Source organism: Nematolebias whitei, chromosome 5, assembly GCF_014905685.2.
Source record: "Nematolebias whitei isolate Nwh7 chromosome 5, NemWhi1, whole genome shotgun sequence".
Lineage (NCBI taxonomy): Eukaryota > Metazoa > Chordata > Actinopteri > Cyprinodontiformes > Rivulidae > Nematolebias > Nematolebias whitei.
Genome location: NC_056502.1, coordinates 28,361,053 through 28,383,255, shown reverse-complemented (window position 1 = coordinate 28,383,255; position 22,203 = coordinate 28,361,053). Strand labels below are relative to the sequence as shown.

General features: G+C 39.2%; 1 protein-coding gene across 1 annotated transcript in view; it reads left to right on the top strand.

The window, feature by feature from the left end:
• Positions 1-22,203, top strand: part of dnah5 (dynein, axonemal, heavy chain 5) — a 191,066-nt gene that overhangs the window by 139,382 nt on the left and 29,481 nt on the right. Inside the window, exons 67-77 of the mRNA XM_037677265.1 lie at positions 3,329-3,433; positions 3,741-3,879; positions 4,894-5,008; positions 7,892-8,082; positions 10,029-10,150; positions 11,318-11,467; positions 13,348-13,593; positions 13,679-13,898; positions 14,634-14,839; positions 17,166-17,369; positions 20,634-20,849. Coding sequence (XP_037533193.1) covers positions 3,329-3,433; positions 3,741-3,879; positions 4,894-5,008; positions 7,892-8,082; positions 10,029-10,150; positions 11,318-11,467; positions 13,348-13,593; positions 13,679-13,898; positions 14,634-14,839; positions 17,166-17,369; positions 20,634-20,849 — 1,914 coding nt within the window. The remainder of the gene's footprint in view (positions 1-3,328; positions 3,434-3,740; positions 3,880-4,893; positions 5,009-7,891; positions 8,083-10,028; positions 10,151-11,317; positions 11,468-13,347; positions 13,594-13,678; positions 13,899-14,633; positions 14,840-17,165; positions 17,370-20,633; positions 20,850-22,203) is intronic.

Genomic DNA, 22,203 nt, shown 5'->3' with positions numbered 1-22,203 from the left:
GTTCCTGAATCTTCTTATACTCCTCCTGGGTGTTGAGCTGATCATCTGCAGCTGGAGCCAATTAGGAGTGATGAGGAGAGAGAAAGGCAGGGTGCAGGGCTGGATCCTTACACAGTTAGGATATCCACATTGCTCTAGAGCCTGTCTTGTGTGGGATTTCTCCTTCTGCCTGGCTCCTGAGCTAGTGGGGATGCTGTCTGCTCTGTGATACAGAGTCCTGATGACTCCTAACTTGTGCTCCAAAGGGTGATGGGAGTCAAACTGCAAATACTGGTCTGTGTGGGTGGGTTTGCGGTATACCTCAGTTTGCAAATGTCCTCTATCAGAGACTGAGACCTCACAGTCCAAGAAAGCCAACTTGCCATTTTTTTCATCTTCTCGTGTGAACTTGATGTATTTATCCACAGAGTTGATGTGGTCAGTAAAATGTTGGACTTCCTGAGATTTAATTTTAACCCAGGTGTCGTCAACATACCTGAACCAATGACTTGGTGTTGTCCCTGAAAAGGACGTCAAGGCTCTCTTTTCTACCTCCTCCATGTGAATAGTACACAGCCATCAGTGTGCTAATGATCCATTGTTAGGCTGATGGTCCTTCTTGAGCATGTGATCAGCTGGTTTTGGTTGTCAGCAGCAAAACTGGTTGATCCACTCTGAGAAGGTGCTATTTAAGAGACTGAGCTGAAAACAGCACCTCAGACTGAAGAAGTCTCTCGGACGAGAGACGAAACGTTTCTACATTTTTTGTTGTTTTGCTTTGTTTTGGGATTTTTTGAATGTCCAGAGGACCAGATTTAACTTTTTTAGATTTTTCTACCTGGATTATTGAGCATGCATCAGGATGTTTGTCAAAATAACAGCGATCAAAATGTCGAAAAGACAGTTCAATTTACTTTTATTAAAAAAAAAAAATCTTGTCATTGTATAACTAAACAACTGAGAATTGAAGCACATGAAGGTGTTGGCAATGGAGATAGTACTCAACACACAGGGGTGGGCGGGGGGTGTTAGAATGCTTAAGAGAAGTGGTGCGTGCTCTATTCACACAAGGAGAGCTGTTGGTCAGGCTATTTCTTGTTGCTCTTTAAAATAGTTACTGAATCAAGTGTTTACAAATGTAGGTAAACGTAGATGTTTAACAACCGTTACAGTACACCAGAATGCAGGAAATGGTATCTACTTTATTCAACATTTTCTGGGGGAGGACACCCAGACCCCCCCACCCCCACCCCCCATTATTTACGTTCTGACATTTATTCAACCTTTATTTATACAGCTGAGTCTCATTGAGCCTCAGGGACTCATTTACTAGAGATACCTGTTGTTTTTTTGTTTTTGTTTTTTACAAAGAATGATAAAAACAGTAGACAACAACAGACGACCATAAAGCACTGAGTTTCTCGTACCACTGGTTAAATTAAAGCAACAAACTGTACCCTTTTCTGTGATAGCCAGATGATCGTAGTCAATTGCTGTTCAGGGACACAGTGGAACACCTCCATTTATTCCCTCTTTGTTTAAACTTTTCTTTGAAACCACCTGCAAAACAACCTGAACTTTTCTGATCTGACTCAGCAAACCACCAACAAATGGTTTACTTCAGTTCCTTTTGCCCAAACATAATAAAACTTTAGAAGACAGCTTCAAGACCATGCAGGTTTGTTCTGGTAAAGCAGATTTCCATGGCATGGATTCACCACTCAAACTTTTTCCACCAGGACTTTTAATCTGTTTTAGTGTAACTTAACGAGGCTCAGACATTTTTCAGTTTCCTTGTTTAGGAGGAGCTTTCTGACAGGCAGCTGCCATGAAGACCAGTTCTGAAGAGCGTTTAGCAATCAACACAAGGATTACCTGAACGTCTCATGTCAGACCCTTGATGGACGTTTTCCTTCTCGTTTAGATGTTTATTTGCTGCTACGTCATCTTTTGGCATTGTTTGCATTCAAATACAAAAACTAAACGTATTTTTATGACAAGCTGCTAAAAATCTAGTTTTTGCTAAATTGTCTTTTTTAGTAAACAAAATTCTCACTAATTTCTTGAGTTTAGGTTCCCTCTGTGGCAGAATGTTAAGTATGTAAATTGGCTCAAAGCATAAAATAAAACACATTTTTTTCTGTAAAGTCCTACAAAAAAAACATCACAAAGCCTGGAGAAGTTTGGATAAAAAGACTCACTGAGTGTAAAATATAAAGCCTTTTACACAAAACTATACATTCAGCAACATTATTGAGTAATTTGATTAAATTAAATGGCCGTTATTAGTTGTTATCATCTCCATATGTAGCGGTCAGACTGCCCCTCCTGTACCTCCTAGTGGGTTTAAAGGTACGTTTTTAGCGATGATAATAGGCTCTGTTTTTAGCTTTGTTAGTGCTCATAATAGCTTCACGTGGTTAGGTTTAAAGTAAAGGGTCTGGCGGTTAGGTTTATGGTTTTGGTTAGGTTTAGGCACAAGGGTAAGGGGGTTAAGTTTAGGGTTGGTCCACTGGGTCAGGTGTATGCTTATGTTTAGGAAAAGGGTTATTACATAAGCTGGAATAAAAAAAAAAAAAGATACTTCCTGGTTTACTCCCGTGCAACGCTGCCTATTATCAGCAATAATAACGATAATAATGTACCTTTAAACCTACTTGGAGATAGGTGGGACAGTTTGACCGCTAAATATGGGGATGATAACAACTAATAACGGCCATTTACTGGGCTGATAACATTCGAAGCTGCTCAACTCACAACGTTTTATCACAATTTTACCTTGTCAGTAGTTTGTTCCTTCACATCTAAAGTCAATTTATTCATTTAACAACATTAATTTTCTCAGTTAAATTATTGTAAAGAATATAAATTAAACACATCGTTTAACAAAGATATAGATTTATTTTTTATTTATCACACTTGACTGAGTTTTATTGAAAATTGTGTCTCATTTAATTCTCAGTGTCCAACTTTTACAGCGTTTTACTGTGGTGATGTAAAATTTAACATTTACTTTTAAACTTTTTTAATTAATTACTTCACTCCAGGTGGGTTTATTGCTCCTTAAAAACAACTCTGTGCCTATTATTAAATAAATATTTTTAAAAACTCGTCATCAAGCTCAGAAAAAAAAGACGTTAATACAGCATTTTTTATCTAGATATAGAAGCAATGCAGTTAATTTAAAATACATCTAATTGTGGTGATTGGCACACCTGTTTTATGTTGCACATTCTTAGTGTAAAACATCAATGTACAGTAACCAATGTTCTTAATGACCACATTTATAAGATTTATAATTCATGCTGGATGTATATGAACTTGTTTTTGTCTGTTTTTGTGGCTTTAGGAGATGGAGAAGGAGAGGACAGACCTCTTTGAGGACGTGACGTATAACAAGAGAAAAATGAAGGAGCTTGAGGACAACCTGCTGTACAGACTGACCAGCACACAGGCAAGAAAACACGTCTCCGACTGTCATTCATCCAATCGCTAACAGAAAACCTCAGCTACATGTATGGGTATGGAAGGGAATTTAATTAGTGTGAAGCAGCTGATTAAAATTCAGATCAAGGTTTTTACATCTTATATATGTGCAGCGACTCTTCACAAAGAGAGCATCACAAATGGCAGAATCACAGAAACATGAACTGTCTGTCCAGGATGTACCTCACTTCTTGCACGGTCACTACTGGACCACTGGAAAGAGAGAACGGGTGGACAGATGTTCTGAAGTTTCATATTGTGATGTTTTCTTGTAGGGTTCACTTGTGGATGACGAGAGTCTGATTTTGGTTCTGAGCAACACAAAGCAAACAGCTGAGGAGGTCATCCAGAAACTCCAGACTGCTGCAGAGACCGAGGTCCAGATCAACTCTGCCAGAGAGGAATACCGACCTGGTAAGCTTCTGACAGCGACTCAGACTTAGCTCACTTTTTATTTACTTGAGTTCATTATCAAATGTTTGTTTCAGCTGAAGATTCACAACACTGCTTTTATGGTCAAATAAATATTTCAACATAATATTTTTTTAAATTTTGTCAAGCAGTGACAAACATGCTCATTAAATCTGTCCGTCTGTGCCAAACTACAGGCCATCTGTGTAAAAATCTGTTTTTATTTATTGCTTGAGTCGTGAATTTTGTTCCACTCAGAAATGCAAGAAGTAGTTTTACGGTACTTTCTGCCGTACATGTCGCACTGCCGTATAAATCACATCAGTCCAACTATGTCTAATAAAGTGGAAAAATACATAAATATGATGCTTTGCAGAATAAGTCACATCTATTATGCACCACTGCGGACGCGACATGTTTGTTATGCGTCACCGCTGACCACCCGGAAATGTGGGCCGGTGTTGTGCCAGAAATCGATTGGCTGCCAAATGGTGGCTGCGGGAGTGTGCACGGGAGAACTTTAACAAGAATTTAACAAGATTAACACTTAAAAACAATTATTTGTTTGCTCAACATTATAGCAAAGGTGTCTCAGTGGAACTTTTCCTTAATAAATGCACTTTACCGGTCAAATCAGCTACATTTCGCCTGGGCAACGCGGCGAAATGTAGCTGATTTGACGTTTGCTCCAGGAGTTCGGGAGCGAGACGAAGTTGGTTTGTACGGCAAGCCAAGTGTCTCATTAATAGCCACTTTTACATATTAATGAGACACTTGGCTTGCCATATTACTTGAGCACCTTCTAGCGGCTGAAAACGGAAATGTTCAGGGTTTTCCATGCCAGAATGAATGAAATCATCAGATCTCAGCCAAAATTGGGTTATAAATATGGGAGAAAAAAAAAACATAAATAAGTCTCAGGGCTTGCTAATTTATGCAAAAAGGTGCAACTTATACAGCGAAAAGTACGGTACTTATTTTTGTTTTAGCTCACATTTTGTGTTTCTGTCTTTTCAGTGGCCACCAGAGGCAGCATCCTGTATTTCCTGATCACAGAGATGAGTATGGTCAACGTCATGTATCAGACCTCACTCAGGCAGTTTCTGGGACTTTTTGACCTTTCCCTTGTTCGGTGCGTTTGACATTAATATTGTCAATGTATAACAGTAACAATAATTGACTTAGTTTGACCAAAATTTGTTTGTTTTTTAATTATTGGCACTTTTGTAATTAATATTAATAATTGTGCATGTTTACACATTTAGTTTTGTCATCAAAATAATAGTCTATGCAACTTTCTCAGTACTTCAAGTTTCAAGGTTCTTTATTGTCATTCACATCACATGCGGTACATGAGGTGGACCGAAATTGTGTACTTAGTCTTAGTCTTTCTAAATAACTAAATCTGAATTAGAATTTAGAAATGTATAATTTAAAACTGGCTCCTTAACAACTATCAATAATTTTTTTATTCATACATTGCTTATTCTAGGCAGCACGGTGGCGCAACTGGTAGAGCTGCTGCCTCTCAGCGAGCAGGTCCCTGGTTCAAACCCCGGTCCAGGGGCCTTTCTGGGTGGAGTTTGCATGTTCTCTCCGTGCATGCGTGGGTTTTCTCCGGGTACTCCGGTTTCCTCCCACAGTCCAAAAACATGCATGTTAGGCTGATTGGTAACTCTAAATTGTCCCTAGGTGTGAGTGAGAGAGTGAATGTTTGTTTGTCTCGTTTGTCTCTATGTGTCCCTGTGATGGACTTGCGACCCGTCCAGGGTGTACCCCGCCCCTCGCACAGTGATTGCTGGACATGGGCACCAGCGACCCCCGTGACCCAAAATGGAATAAGCGGGCAAAGAAAATGGATGGATGGATGGACATTGCTTATTCTGCCAAATTACCAACCTTAAAATTATGTAATAAAGATGTAAAGATGAACAGATTCACACCAAATCACAGATGCACAATGCTATTAGACCAGTAAAGCAGCTGTGTAGGTTTGGGAATAAATCTAGTTTTGCTGGTCATTTAGTTGTATTTATAAAATTTGATCTTTTTAATATATAAAATAAAATACTGCCAACAGGGCTGTTTCTACACTGCTTTTACAAATGTCATCAAATTCTGGTTGTCTTGAATGCAGCTAGCAGAGGTACAAAGAAACATTCAGTTACTGTTGTAAATTACAAAGTTTAATACAATGCTGTTATCCAAAAAAAACAAAACAAAAAAAAAACAGATGAGCTCATCAGACTCCCCAGAATGTACTGAATGTAGTTGTTAAAGCTTTCTGTAACAATCAGGAACTTTAAACAAATTGGTTTGTGAATTTAAAGAGAATGTTATGTTTGTTAGTGAATCTATTTTTTTATGTTGTCATTAGTAGTCACTTCTTGCAGTTTGCAGGGTGATAAATCTAGTTATTATTATTATTTGATCTTTATTTATACAGGTTAGTTCCCACTGAGCCTTGAAGACTCATTTACAAGAGAGACCTGTTGCATACAATATACAGGCAGATGAGAAAAAGAGAATGGAAGGAAGTAAAAAAAAAAAATCATGTTTCACACCATGTCCTGGCTGGGAAGAAGTGTGAAAGATGAAAAAAAAAATTTCAAAAGACCTTGCACAACATAAAGCAGCAACATACAACGACGTCATAATACATTTACTCATAGAGGTCGACAAAGGCAGTGAGTTATCCGTAGACACTCCAGAAAGTTCCAAAGTTCTGATAAGATGATACAGTGTCTGTCAGCATCATGTAACGTCTGCTTTTTGGAATCAGCGGGTATCTAGGATATCAACAAATTAGGAAGACATCGGCAGCAGTTTCGGCCATGGTAAAGCTGCCAGCCTTATCTGAAGGATTAATTTGTGCTTTGAGCTCTCATATAACAAGTACAGCTTCCACAGCTCTCTCCCAGATCTTCATCGTGTTCATCTCATTTTCGCACCCTCAAATATGCCATTGACTTTTTGAGTCACAAACCTCACTACCATTTCTCCAAGACATTTTCAAACCTCCAATGGTATGTCATCAGTTCCTACAGCCTTCCTCTTCTTCTTTATTTTCAGAGCCTTCCAGACTTCACCCTCACTCTTTCCCACTTCCTGGTTCACAGTTTCTATGACCTCTACTCTTTTCTGTTCTTTTTCTTCATTCATTAGCTCCTCAAAGTACTCCTTGGATCTTCCCATTATGCCCTCCTCACTTGTTAGAACATTACCATTTCAATATTTAATAAGCATAATCTGTTGCAGATCCTTTCCAGCCTGATCCCTCTGTCTCGCCAAACGGTACAAGTTCTTCTCGCCCTCTTTAGTATCCAGCCTCCCATACAACTCATCATACACCTTGTGCTTTGCCTTTACTACCTCTCTCTTTGCTCTACATTGCATTTCCTTATATTCCTGCCTCCTCTCTTCAGTCCTCTCACTGTCAGGGTTTCTTTTTGGCTAACCGCTTTCTTTGAATAGCTTCCTGCACTTCACTATTCCACCACCAGATTTCCTTATCTTTTCTCTGTCCAGATAACATACCAAGTACCACCACCATCTCTTCTTCCTGGTTTCTTTCTTTGACACCAAACCTACCCAACACTTCTCATCCCCTCTGTTTCCTTCACCAACATGTCTATTCAGGTCTGCTCTGATCACTACTCTTTCCTCCCTGGGAAGACTCTCTCTCACTTCATCCAGATCCTTCCAAAATGTATCGCTCCTCCACATCACATCCAACTTGTGGAGCATAACCACTGACCACATCTAGCATCTGACCTTCTACTTCTTCCTTTAGACACGTCACCCTATCTGACTCTCTTTTCACCTGTACTGTACTACATTATTTGCTAACTCCTCCTTCAGGACCACCCCTACTCCATTTCTCTTTGTAGTCACACCAAGGTAAAACCGTTTAAACCCTGCTCTGCTGCTGTGAAGGAAATTGAGATAAAAATGCTGTAACACTGTACCTGGGGACTTTAATGATGGTAAATACAATAATATTCTGTCTGAACAGATCTTCTCAAAGTCCCATCACCAGCAAACGGATTGCCAGCATCATAGAGTTTATGACCTTTGAGGTGCATAAATATGCTGCACGGGGTCTATATGAGGAGCACAAGTTTCTCTTCACTTTGCTGCTGACACTGAAGATCGACATGCAGAGCAACAACGTCAAACACGAGGAGTTTCACACACTCATTAAAGGTATGATACTGATGGGAGTTTGCCAGGTTAGATTTTTCAGTGCTCTGTTTAAATTCAGTGAATACTTATGGAACTTTTTATGTGCTTGAACTTTGACATGCTGGTTTTAAACCTTCACTAGACAGAATGCTGTTATGATTTCAAATACTGAAAACAGCATGGAATAATTAACTTCTTACAGAGAACAACAATTATATTTACAATAAAACCAACTATGATGCATATGCTCTGCATCAGCTTCTTTGTTAGTAGATTTCTTCCAAAGCAGCATGTGTTTATACACATATTCTTACATGTTGGCACAGTAGCAGCTCAGAAACATCACAGATATGTCGTGCTCCTCACTGCAGGGATAAAAGTCAGCGAAGGCAGAACAGACTTTTAGCTACACGCATGCAGCTTTACCATCTGTTAGGTTCGGCCTGCTCAACACAACACTCATGACTTCTGTCTGGAATTATTCAATATCTACTTTTGCTCCTCAACATTTTGATTTTGTGTGTAAAAATGTTTTATTATTTGGTATTGTTGCAGCCTCAAGTTCAGAGAGTCAGAGTTTTCTTTATTGTCATTTGCACCACATGTGGTGGAATGAGATTGTGTACACAGAGTCCCAGTTACATCCCACAATAAAATGTAAAAGAAAAGCTGTAATAAGATCTAAGATATGAACTAAGACAAACATCAACTAAAAATACACTAAGCACTAATAGCATAAAACCAATACGCTGAACAGCAGCACGGACATGAGTCTGTGTGAGCAGATGAGCATGAATGAACACAGCAACATGAAACAGATCAGCAGCAACATGAAACAGATCAGCAGCAACATGATGTGGTTTTTCACAGTGATTATCCTGGTTATATATTAATGAGTCTAACAGCCTCAGGGTAGAAGCTGTTCCTCAGTTTAGTGGTTCTACACTTAATGCTCCTTAACCTCCTTCCTGGGGGGAGCGGGGCAAAAACTGTGTGTGCTGGGTGAGTGGGGTCCTTCATGATGCAGGTGGCCCTCTTCTTGCATCTAGAGGTGTAATTGTCTGTGATGGTGGGGAGGCTAACTTCTGTGCAGCCTTCACCACTCTCTGTAAAGCTTTTCTTGCTGCAGCTGTGCAGCTTCCATGCCACATGTTGATGCTGGAGCACAGGATGCTCTCCACTGCACACCTGTAGGAGGAGGTGTAGAATAAAGTTGCCTTTATTAATGAATTAGGTTCAACTTTTTTGTCACACAAACATAAGAGTGGAGACAAAAATTACAAATTTAAAATTTTTATTTGTCCTTGAAAATAAAAACAAATTAAATGCCATCTAAAATGCAGTGATTTAAATGATGAAAATATATCTGAAGAGGCTTAAACCTGCAAAGGATGGTTGTGCATAAAAGACAGATTTTTCACAGTAACAGTCCCAATTATGTCGCGGAGCCCAGTTCACAATGTTCAGAGAGCAGTTGGCAGCAAGTCGCTTCACACCCTGCACTAGCAGGAGGAGAGAACTAGACACTACGAGCAAAGAGTACTTTCTCATCCACATGTGGTGAAGATCAGTAGCAACTTTCCAAGCCATCAAACCAGGAAGTAAAGTTGTTCCTTTGTCGGGGGATGTCTGCACATCAATGTTACAAGCCTCCTCCACCAGGTGCTCTATAATGAAACAAAAATTGGGGTCTATGAGGCCAATAATTCCCAAATAACACAATGTACACCCACACCCAAAAGAAGAAACGAGCACTTTCCTTTAGCTGGAGTATAGTGAGCGTTGAACCAACGCACCGACGCCTCGTCGCAAATCACACTTGAAAACACAACACTCCGATCCATACACAAAAAATAAAACCCATCACAACTGTCTGTGACAATATCACACTGTGTATAAGAGTGTGTGTGTGTGTGTGTGTTAACATGCAGGTGTTTGTTGATGTGTGTGTGTTTTGAACTGACCAGGAGGTGCATCTCTGGACCTAAAAACCTGCCCCCAGAAACCTTCCAAGTGGATCCTGGACATGACCTGGCTCAACCTTGTGGAGCTCAGCAAACTGTGGCAATTCTCTGATATACTGAATCAGGTACATCACACACACATAAATCTTGCACAGCTCAGATTAGGTATCTGGCAGGTATACAGCAATACTTTTCTGTAGCTCAGAAGATTTTGCTTGATGACTTTTATCTATTAAACTGCAGTTAGCAGATCTCATCTGTTCCACACAAACTCACACAGCTGGGATCTGCAGGTGCTTCTGAAACATTTCTCACTCCTTCCCCTTTGCTCTACTAAGCATGTAAATATCAGTCCCATCATGGCTCACTCACTTCTTTCTTTAACACAAAGGCTCAGGCTGATCATGAACTGTCACAAGCGTGCACACACCACAAGTGACTGACAGCACTGTGGCTCCCATGATGGAGCAAACTGAGCTGTGTGAAATAAGAGCAGTTTGGTAAAACTTACAGTCATTGACTTCAGCTGAGACATATGATGAGCGTGCGCAAACACTGTTCTTTGATCAAGAGAATATTGTCCAAATGCAGTTTTTATTTTTGTGTTAATTTTGGAAGAGCTGTTTGCAACATATTTTTTAACATTTTTTTTTAAAACCTGAAGACTGAATGCAGTTTGTGGAAAGAATAGTCAATAAAGTCATAAAAATAATAAATATAAATAATAAAGTAATTTGAGGAAATTGTTGTCTAGTTTTATATTGCTTAAAAGTATAGTTTCCTCAAATGATTGGGGTGGCTGTTGAAGCAGCCAAAGTTTAATCTGTGTTTAAGGCCACCATTGGCCACCTGTTCCCTGGCTCCTCCATTGCACCTGGTCATGAATCAAATTGGTCCCTCCACTCGCCAGAATCCATCACTCTGTGCTGCCTTAGACAAGCAAAAAAATAAAATGCATTCCTCTGTTCTTCTCCACAGTGTAACTCCTACACACTTGAATATCTTGTATCAAAAACATTAAGGTTTATTTACATTCCCTGTTCAATTCCAGTCCAGAGAACACGCATCTCAAAAACTACAAACATTAACTGTTCAAATCCCTCAGAGACGAGAGACATCAGCATACCACTTGTTTTGTTGGTTTAGTTTATTTCTGAAGCCTTTTAGATCATTGATATGGCAGATAATTTTAGTGTGTTTAGTGTGTTAGTTTCCTTAATGGCATGATTATTGATTCAATGCAGTGTATTACACATGATTAATCATATTTTGATTAAATGTTTCTCTTCCAGATAAGTCGCAATGAGAAACAGTGGAAGTTGTGGTTTGATAAAGAAGCCCCGGAGGAGGAAGTGATTCCAAACGACTACAACCAGAGTCTGGACTGTTTCAGACAGCTGCTTCTCATCCGCTGCTGGTGTCCCGACAGGACCACCGCACAGGTGAAAACTGTTCTTGACCAGCTGGTCAGGTCAGGTTGTCAAATCCAGGTTTTCTTTACACATTTTGTGTCAGATTTCTGAATCAATTCAGAATCTGAATACAGTTTCTTATATTTTAGCTGCATATAATCTATGTAACTCATAGAACAGTGGAATGAATTTAATTAGTTACAATATTTTAGTAAACCAGAGTTGTTCACAAATACATTCAAATGAACAGTTTTATGAGTGGGTTTTATATTTTCTGTGAACTTTACACCTAATGAGGCTGTATCTGTAACTTAAACAGAATAACTCACGTGTGTAAACCGACCACCCGTATCATTTGAGGCAACCATGCTGTCTAGTTTTTATTTTGCTTAAAAGTAAAGTTTCCTCAAATGATTGGGGTGGCCACCATTATCCACCTCCTGCTGCACCAGATCCATCACACTGCGCTGCCTCAGACAAGAAAAAGAAGGGACAAAAATTAAAACTGACTCTATTCGAAAACGATAAACATTCACTCCCCCTGAGCGACGAGGGACATCGGCGTACCGCTTGTTTACTTTCTCGTTCTTGATCATTTTATCAGTCACTATATAAATTTAATGCCTACACTAATTAAAAGTGTTGGGATATGCCAAGTTGTTTTTATTTTTCAGCAGGTCCATCATGCACTCTGCAGGAGCTGGGAGAATGATTTGAACATGACCACAATATTAAATGTAGTCTTAAAGAGCTGCTGTTAATGGGCATTTCGTGTTTTTTAGTGTTCCATCAACAAAAACAAAACGTTTATGAATAAAAATGTCTTTTATTTTAAGAATTTGGCCCAAATAAAACCCATTAAATGTGAGGAAGGAGAAGCAAACCAATACAAATGATATGGCAGAGATCAGACTGCTGCTGAGTGATGATGCAACTCAGAGATTCCCAAACTGGGGTCTTTGAGCTAAAGCTTGGGCGTCAACAAAATAAACTTCAATAAATTATTAGATATGTCACATCATTTAAAAATGTGCATAAATACACATGGGCATGCACCAGTAAACAAACATACTTAAACAAAGATTCCCATGGTATTAAAATGTCAGTAAATTAATTATAATCTGCACAAGTTTTATGAGGGCGTCCCTGGAAATGTTCCTCTCAGACCCAAAACCTTTGAGAAGCCCAGGCCTAACGATTTCAGTAACTGACGTATGAGATTATTATTATTATTGGTTTTTAATTTATAATTTTCTTAGTCAGGCTGTTCAATACACTATTAAATCAAAAATATGTTAATAAAATGTTTAGTTGATTATTTAAAACAAATGTTACAGAAATGTATGAAGATAATAAATTTATTGTGATAATGAGACTTGAACAAAGAACATTTTGAAATGATTTTAATCCACAGGTCTTATTGTCTTTTTGAATTATTACATGCTTAAATTATCTTTAAAACATACTGAATGTAAAACCTTAAAGTGTTTACACATATTATTACTATTATTGTATTTATGACAGATCTGGGTTGGCAGGCTTCAGACTGATGAAGACTTTCAGATGAAAGACGAAGCGTTTCTCCCAAAAAGAAACTGTCCAGATGACGATTGTGATTTATCTACCTGGATGATTGAGCTTTCAAACCGTTTTCTTAAAGTGTTTAATGAACTTATTTAAAAGGTCTTTGGGTTCACTGCAAACAAGACTTCACTGTCTAAAGTTGTTCATGTCTGAACCAAACTTTTACAGTTGACTGACACAAAACCAGTTTCAAAACATATCTTAATATATTCTCTGTCAGCAACTCATAAAAAGTAAATGATTTTAGTTTTGTTTTCCTACAACACTGAACGTATCTTCTCCCTTGAATTATGAAACATCAGTTTTGATTGTTTTTTCCCTCCCAGGCTCGTAAATACGTAATGAGATCAATGGGGGAGAAGTACGCTGAAGGGGTGATTCTTGACTTGGAGAAGATGTGGGAGGAATCCGACCCACGGACACCTCTGATCTGCTTCCTTTCAATGGGATCCGATCCAACTGACTCCATCATCGCGCTGGGGAAGAAGCTCAAGACCGAGACCCGATATGTGTCCATGGGACAAGGACAGGAGGTCCATGCTCGCAAACTGTTGCAGCAGACGATGGCTAATGTGAGTTCATGATGTGAAATAATGGTGCTAAAGTTCATAGTTTAAAACGACAGCTGAAGCAGCTGATGCTACTGTCTGTTCGCAGGGAGGCTGGGCCTTACTCCAGAACTGCCACCTGGGTCTGGACTTCATGGACGAACTAATGGACACGGTGACAGAAACAGACTTTGTCAACGACAGCTTCCGTCTTTGGATGACGACCGAAGTCCACAAACACTTCCCCATCACGCTTCTGCAAATGTCCATCAAGTTCACCAACGAACCGCCTCAGGGTCTGAAGGCGGGGCTTAAGAGGACCTATGGAGGTGAGGATGAGTGCCGTCTAGTTTAAAGCACAAATTAAAGATCGTAAATTGTCAGGTGAAGTGGAGCCATCATCAGTCCTCAGCTGTTAAATGATCTTGCCTGAAAACACCAACAGGAATAAATATTTTGTAAATAAAGTACAATGTCAGCAGAGTGCGTAATAGAGCAATTAATATGCAGAATGATGTGTCTGATTATTTTTCATGTGTGCATTTGTAAACAGTGGACCTGTTGTTGCAGACATACAGATCCTCAGGTCCTGAGGGGAAAAGCAGCTAAGAGATGGAAATGCAGGAGAGACGCCTTCTTCTTGCTTAATTCAGGACATTTTGTGACATTTCAGAAACACATAGTTAATGTTTTTATTCAGAACTGAAACAGGTAGGAAGAGAAGACTTAATATGCAAGAAGCAGCTGCCTGTTTTATTCCTGCATTATCAGGAACAGGACGGAGCTTTGTTCCTGAAGGGCAGCCAAGTCTCTGTGCGCTTATCTTCCGTTCCTCGGTCCTGACTGCAACAAGCAAACACATTTTATCATCAGATTAGAGGAATTTTAATTTAAAGATTTGTGTTTGGCACATCTAAATGTCATTAAATCATAATGGTCACTGAAAAGCAATCTTCATAGGGATTTGTTCCCAACCACCTTTGTTTATCTGAAAATGTTTTAATTTCCTTGTAGATTTAACTCAGAGAAACAAGCTGCTTATGTGTTTATTTTTTCATCAACAGGTATAAACCAGGACCTTCTGGATGTCAGTAACATGGTCCAGTGGAAGCCCATGCTCTATGCTGTAGCATTTCTCCACAGCACGGTACAGGAGAGGAGGAAATACGGCCCTCTGGGATGGAACATCCCCTATGAGTTCAACCAGGCCGACTTCAACGCAACGGTCCAGTTTGTTCAGAACCACCTCGATGACATGGACATCAAAAAGGTAGAGGAGGAAGCGCACGTTTGGGTCAGGTCCTATGCAAAAATAAAACCACCACCTGGATTTAACCATGTTTCTGCTAACAAAACAAAACTTTATTTTATCTTAACTGATGCGGAAGGTTGCTTCTGAATCCTAAATAAACAAACAAGGGATATATAACTTTAAATGTAAATTAAGAAGTGAATGTATGCTCACAGGAAGATGATGCACTCACAAAGGGTTTCATGACACCACATTAAACTCCTGATGTTAGTTTTTTCTTCAACAATCACTTGACTCCAGAGCAAAGACTTGAGTATTTGTGAACACTGGCAATATTGCCTGGAGCTTTGATCATGGGGGTGGTCAGTTGTCAAGAATAAGATGAGGTTTGAGCAGTACCAGTGTTAAAAAACAAATGACTCACTCTATATTAACACTTTCCTGTTAGGCTCTGCATTCAAATGTAAGTCAATGGGGCCCGCGGGCCTCCACCTGTTAGAGGTTAATTATCTGCAAACGGTTTGCCACATGGCAACAATCAATTAACACAGCAAAGGCTGAAGGGATTGTTCAGTTATAGCTTCCTGTCGTGACTGGTTGTACTGCAAAGCTAACACTGGCTTATGTTGGTTTTTATGTTGTCACCTTCTTATTTTCCACTCCAAGCAGTCAGCACAGACCGTTTCTACAAAACAATGATTTTTTTTATTTATATTTGTTGTAATTTGATTTATCCTTCAGCAGCCCCTTTCACACATCAATTAGCGATGTACAACACCTCATGTTCGACATAACGTATTTTCCGGATTATACGTTGCTTCGGAGTGTAGTTCGCATTAGTCAAATATGCCTCATGAAGAGGAAAAAAACATACAAGTCGCTTCTGAGTATAAGGGTTTTGTTTTTCATTCAACCTTTATTTAGACAGGTAAATCCCATTGAGCCTCGAGGACTCATTTACAAGAGAGACCTGATTTCAACAAAGAAAGATGACAACGATGGACAACAGCAACAACAATAAACAATTATAAAAAGTCATACTGCAGTTTTTTTTTGTTTGTTTTTTTTTTACAAATAGGATGGCTAAAAGGGAAAGGTAACAACAACAAAAAAAAAAAACCCAGCTAGATTCTAAGGCGAATGTAGAAAACTAAAAACAGGAACATGTCTGCAGTGGTCCCTGCCATTGGTCCCTGCCAAGTTACATTTATTTAGATGTGTATTTCACAAAGAAAAGAAAGAGAACACACATTTAATCTGAATTAACAGTAACACACAGAACATACCTGAAAAGCTCCTCGGATGAGGAGCAAAACGTCTTCTGTTACAAATAAAGTCCAGTTGTTTTTGTACTGAACGCTTTTTGAAAACATACCTGGGATCCTGAACAGGCTTAATTAACATAACAAGCCAACGAATCCGACAAGCAAGTTACCAGTAAATTCACCAGTCTCATTCTACATCACTGAATCCATTGAATTCTTCACCGTCTATGTCGCTCAGTGTTGCCAGGTGAAAAATGTAGGATTATCGTACTAGAGACATAAAATAATTGTATTTTGAAGGAAATTATCGTACACCCGTCATAACCAAAATAACAAATCTATTGATGTACTATAGTAGTGATGGGTCCGCTTCCAGACTGGCTCTGCTTCTTCTTCTTTTTTTTTTTCTTTTCCTCACTCACGGGGCGGGCGCAACGGACTATTCAGCCAATCATGGCTGTTGTTCTGAGGCAAACGAAAACACGTCACTCATAGGTAACATTTAGAAAAGCACGATTGGCTGGAATTTCCAGCCAATCGTGCATCTGTTTGCGGACACAGATGCCTTCAGGGTTCACAAAAAAACTCCGACAGGCAGTTGCGACCGGCTGATGACAACCGATTACAACCACACATTCACGGAATGGTCAAATGATCATATATTTGGCCTTTTTTGGGATTACTGATCGTACATCGTACAGAGGGCAACATTGTCGCAAAATACGATAATTATTGTACACCTGGCAACACTGATGCCGCTTCTTAAGAACTCCCAACTCTGGAGGAAGATGGGGGGGTGGGATGTTAGCGGTAGAGGAACAACATATGGTTGTCAAAAGCCTAGAGTGCCCTCTCGTGACTGCAAATGGTAATGTTTACTCTTTGGTTCATGTCAGTAAGAATGAACATTTCACGCATCAGTCAAAAATTGCATCATGAATATAGGGGGAAAAAAACGTATATAAGTTGCTTCGGACTATACGTCGCAGGATTGGCCAAACTATGAAAAAAAGTGCAACTTAAAGTCTGGAAAATACGGTATTTTCTGTCACCTAGAATGGTTTCATGTGTTTTTTCAGGGTGTGTCATGGAGCACAGTGCGATACATGATCGGAGAGATCCAGTACGGTGGTCGTGTGACTGACGACTATGACAAGCGCCTCCTCAACACCTTTGCTAAGGTGTGGTTCAGTGAGGACATGTTTGGTCCAGCCTTTAACTTCTACAAGGGCTACAGCATCCCCAAGTGCTCCATTGTCGACCAGTATCTGACCTATATCCAGGTAATTCTGCTGGAGGAAATGATCAGGGGGTGTAAACATATGACACCTTAGACTCTGATGTGTGGCTCTTTTTGTCCCCCGTCATGGAGCGGAGGGGGAATTTGAAATATCCTCCCTCCGTCTGTTTGTCCATCTGTGAGTATGATAACTTGAAAAATAATTGAGGTGCTGACTTTTATTTTGGTGTATGGCTGCATCTAAGTGTAAGAAAGGTTATATCAAAACTTGGGTTGCAATGTCAAAATCCAAGATGGCCACCTCCATATACATATATATATATATATATATATATATATATCTACAAAGCATTTGTTTTCACAAATGATAGAGGTGTCTGGTTTATGTATATATATATTTGTGAAAACAAATGCTTTGTAGATTTTTTAAATTGCTTAAATATATAGTTTCCTCAATTAAGTGGGGTGGTCAAAGTTTAATATACAGTGGCCAAAGACACCAATGGCCAACTCCTAGCTCCTCCATTGCACAGTTGGAAAAAAACACAAACATTCAGTATTTCAATCTCTCCGTTACGGGGGACATCAGCATACAGCTTGTTTACACTGTGAGCTTGTAGTGACATGAAATATAGTCCTGATATAAGCTCAATCATCCAGGCAAATTAATCACGAAATGTTTCTTCCAAGAAGAATCAGTCCAGATGACATGATTTCACTTTTTTTTAAACATGAAATATATCACTAAAAGCTTTTTTAAATAACACTGAAGCACTTTATTGTAATATTCTAAGTTGTAGGCCTCCATGTCTGGTTTTAGATCAAATCGATGCATTTTGTTCTGGATTATTAGTGTTTTTTATTTAGTGTGTTTGTGTATCTAAGTAGTGTCTCTGTGTGTCGGGGATCAGTTTCATTAAAGCTAGTTTCACTGAGATGGATACTCAAGACTGCCAGCTCAACGAGTTTGTTCCTCTGAGCTCCTTCTCAAACAGAGAATGACAAATAGCCTTGGAGAAAATACAGACACACTCAAACACAACATTTTATAACACACACTACATTTGGCTAACAACCTCTTCTGTCTCTCTCTGTCAGACACAGATGTGTTAACATTTATTTTGAAGATATGAAGCACAGCAGAACAAAGTGTGTGTGTGTGTGTGTGTGTGTGTGTGTGTGTGCGTGCGTGCGTGCGTGCGTGTGTAAAAACTGTCAGAGAGACAGAAACAAAGGTGAAATTCCATGTGAAGACAAAAACAACCTTTTATTCTTTATGTCCCATTTTTCTTAGTATTGATTAACATTTCTGCAGAAGTTTGACTGAAATCATAGAATGAAGTCCATCCATCCATCATCCATCCACCCTTCCATTATTCATCCATCCGTCCATCCATCATTCATTCATCCATCCATTCATCCATCATCCATCCATTCATCATCCATCCATCAGTTCATCATCTGTCCATCATCCATCCATCCATTCATCATCCATTCATAATCCATCCACAATCCATCCATAATCTGTCCATCATCCATCCATCCACCCAGCCGTAATCCATCCATTCATACATCTATCATCCATCATCCATCCATCATGCATCCATCATCCATCATTCATTCATCATCCATCCATCCATCCATCATCCATCCACCCAGCCACAATCCGTCCATCCATTCATTCATCTATATATTGTCCATTGCTCCATCCATCATCCATCCAGCCATCCATGTTCCATCCATGATCCATTCATCATCCATCATCCATCCAGCTATCATTCAGCTGTCCATCCATCATCCAGCCATCATCCATCCATCATCCATCCATCCATCATCCATCCACCCAACCATAATCCATCCATCCATTCATCCATCTATCTATCATCCATCTATCCATCCATCATCCATCCAGCCATCCATGTTCCATCCATGAGCCATTCATCATCCATCATCCATCCAGCTATCATCCAGCTGTCCATCCATCATCCAGCCATCATCTATCCATCCATCCATCCATCCATCCACCCATCCACCCATCCATCCATCCATCCATCCATCCATCCAATAGCAGGAGCTAGTTACAAAGAAAACTTAAACAGGAATGAAAAAAGCTGAAATTTTCTGAGCACAAATGGAAGGGTTTATCCCCAAATTCAATTCTCAGGTAGAAATAGTTTAAATTGCAGTTAGATTAAACTTTTTTTTTATGTATTCAGTTAGTTCTAAAAACCACAACGTTATTTGTTAATCTTAATAAAGTAGAAGAGAGGCCTGACAGAACAGAACATGTTGTAAACTGACTCCCCTGACATTACTCCTAGCAATGAAACTTAGCTCATCATCAAATGAACTCATTTAAATCAGTACTATCTTCATCATTATCACAGCAGGACACAATATCAGCCTTCAATAAAACATATGGCTTTACCTGTATTTATTTAAAAATTATGTTGTTCCTAAACCAAATCTAAATAGTTTTAACTTTCATTTCATTTTTAACGTCATCAGGCATTTAACTCCTGGTGGATCAGCAGTTGTGCAGTCAGACAAAGCCTGTTGGCAAGCCTGTGTTTTTCAAAAGATTTATTTTTTGCCTCCTAATTAATGGCTAAATCAGCAAGGGCATACCTTTACGTGGTTAAGCCATTTATCCTATGAGGCCAGCTGGAAAATGAGTATTGATTGCTACCAGAAAGCACAGTCAGTTCTGCTCTGTAGAAAAAGCTTTAGCATAACCTCAAGTTATTATAGAAGATGCAGCAAAAGCTGTTAATAATTGGCCTCATGTAAAAAAAAAAAAAAGACCAGTGATGATAAAGGTCCTTGCATGTTTTTATTCATCCACTTGGAACTGGAGCTTGGTTGGGCACCAACTCATCACATTTGGTCGTGTTTGCGGGAAACTTGGAAGTGATCCTGTTACTTCACCAGCATGTTAACAAGTTGTTCAGGGACATGCAGGAGGAACAGTGTGACTCACTGATGTGTTACACCCTCATGATCTTCAGTGGAAATGACAAAAAGCAGCTGGTGTTTTCATGTGTACCTGAGAAGATGCACCAGTCAACATTAGGCAGAAAAATACTGCAGGAGAGAAAGGAAGAAGAGATTTCACCCAGAAACTGACAAAAACACAAGACAATTTGTTCCAGATTATTGGAGAGCAGTGTGGTGTCTCTCGCTGTTCAGAGGAGACATTGTACTGCTCATTTAATGAGAAAAATAAAAGAATAATTAATTTCTATCTAATATGTTTTTTAATGTTTTGTGTTTTGCTGAAAAAGTTGTTGCTGTTCCTCATTTTCAGAGTCTTCCAGCCTACGACACTCCAGAGGTGTTTGGCCTCCACCCCAACGCAGACATAACCTTTCAGAGTAAGCAGGCTAAGGATGTCCTGGACACCATCCTTAGTATTCAGCCTAAAGACAGCTCAACAGGAGGGGGGGAGACCAGAGAGGCAGCTGTGTCCAGGCTCGCTGACGACATGCTGGAGAAACTGCCTCCTGACTACGCACCATTTGAAGTATGTTTGTGTTCTCCCCGAGTCACCTGAAGCCACCAGCTGAGGTGAAGCAGCCTGTTTTAGTTTCAGTGTGCAGAGAGGCTCAGGGGGTGCAGGCAGAGGTGTTAGAGAAGTTAGGGAAGCAGATGAGTCCTGCTTTCCTCATTTTATTTTAAGGCTTTTCTCACTTTCAGGCATGAGGTGAGACTGTGACTCTGAGGTGAGATGCAATCATTCTATCTAACACACCACACTTGGACTCCATCTCCCAGTATTTTGCATTGACAAGCTTCAAAAATAGTTTTATTTATTCTTTTTTTTTTTTTTTTTTTTGAGGTGGAAGTGCATGCACGGCTTCAGAGAAATGCAGAAGAGATAAGAATGCCTTCATTTATGAGGCGGTCCTGAATGTTTTCCCAACAAAGTAAAACATTTGTGATTATCTTTTTCTTTCTTCTAGAAGCAAGTTTTATTTGCTTTATAAATTAACTCTGTTACCTTTTGGACAGAAAAGAGAAATGCTGATGCAATAAGTACAAGGAACAAAATATATAACTTTTGTCAAACATTTGCAGAGTTCAACCCTTTTCATTGAGCTCCATGTTTTCTGTTAAAAGACATCAGCTCTGAATCACCAATGGGTTTCTCAGTTTTAACAGGCACTAATTAAGGTTCCCTTCTCATTTTTAAACTGTGCTCCCACCAAACAGCATCTTACTAGTGCTGGCACAGTTAGCCCACATTTAAATGAGGTATTATGGATTTATTTTCACATTTTTGTAAATATTTCAGCACTGAAAGTGTCTGATTCTCAAAGATAAGCAGTATTTGCAATCTGATGTGTGTAAAATAGTTACCATCACCTCAAAGCTGGTGATATTTCAGTACATACTGTACATTAGCAGAGGAGCAGTGGGCATCTTTTGGTTTAAGATAAAAACTATTTTTGAAGTGAAGATAAGAGGTTTCAGTAATGCTAAAAAAAAAATCTCATAAAGTGTCCAAGAAGTAGGACTTTCTCTCCTGTCTGTGGCTACTGTACATTTCAACCTGCTGGCAGACACACTTATCCTAGTTTTGGCTACCTGGCTGAAAAGTAAGTTTTTGTTCAATTAAAATATGAAGGAAAGTTAACGGACAAAGTGCTGTGACTTGGCATATTTCTAGTACCTGTACACTTACAAAGTTTAATTTAGTAGAAAAATAAAATGATGATAGGAAAAAGAGTACAGTAATTCCTCGTTTATTGCGGGGGTTCGGTTCCGAACCTGTCCGCAGTAAATGAAATTCTGCCAATTAGCAATGTTACGTTTATTTTAGTATTTATACATATATACGTATATATATAAATATATATACATATATACGTATATAT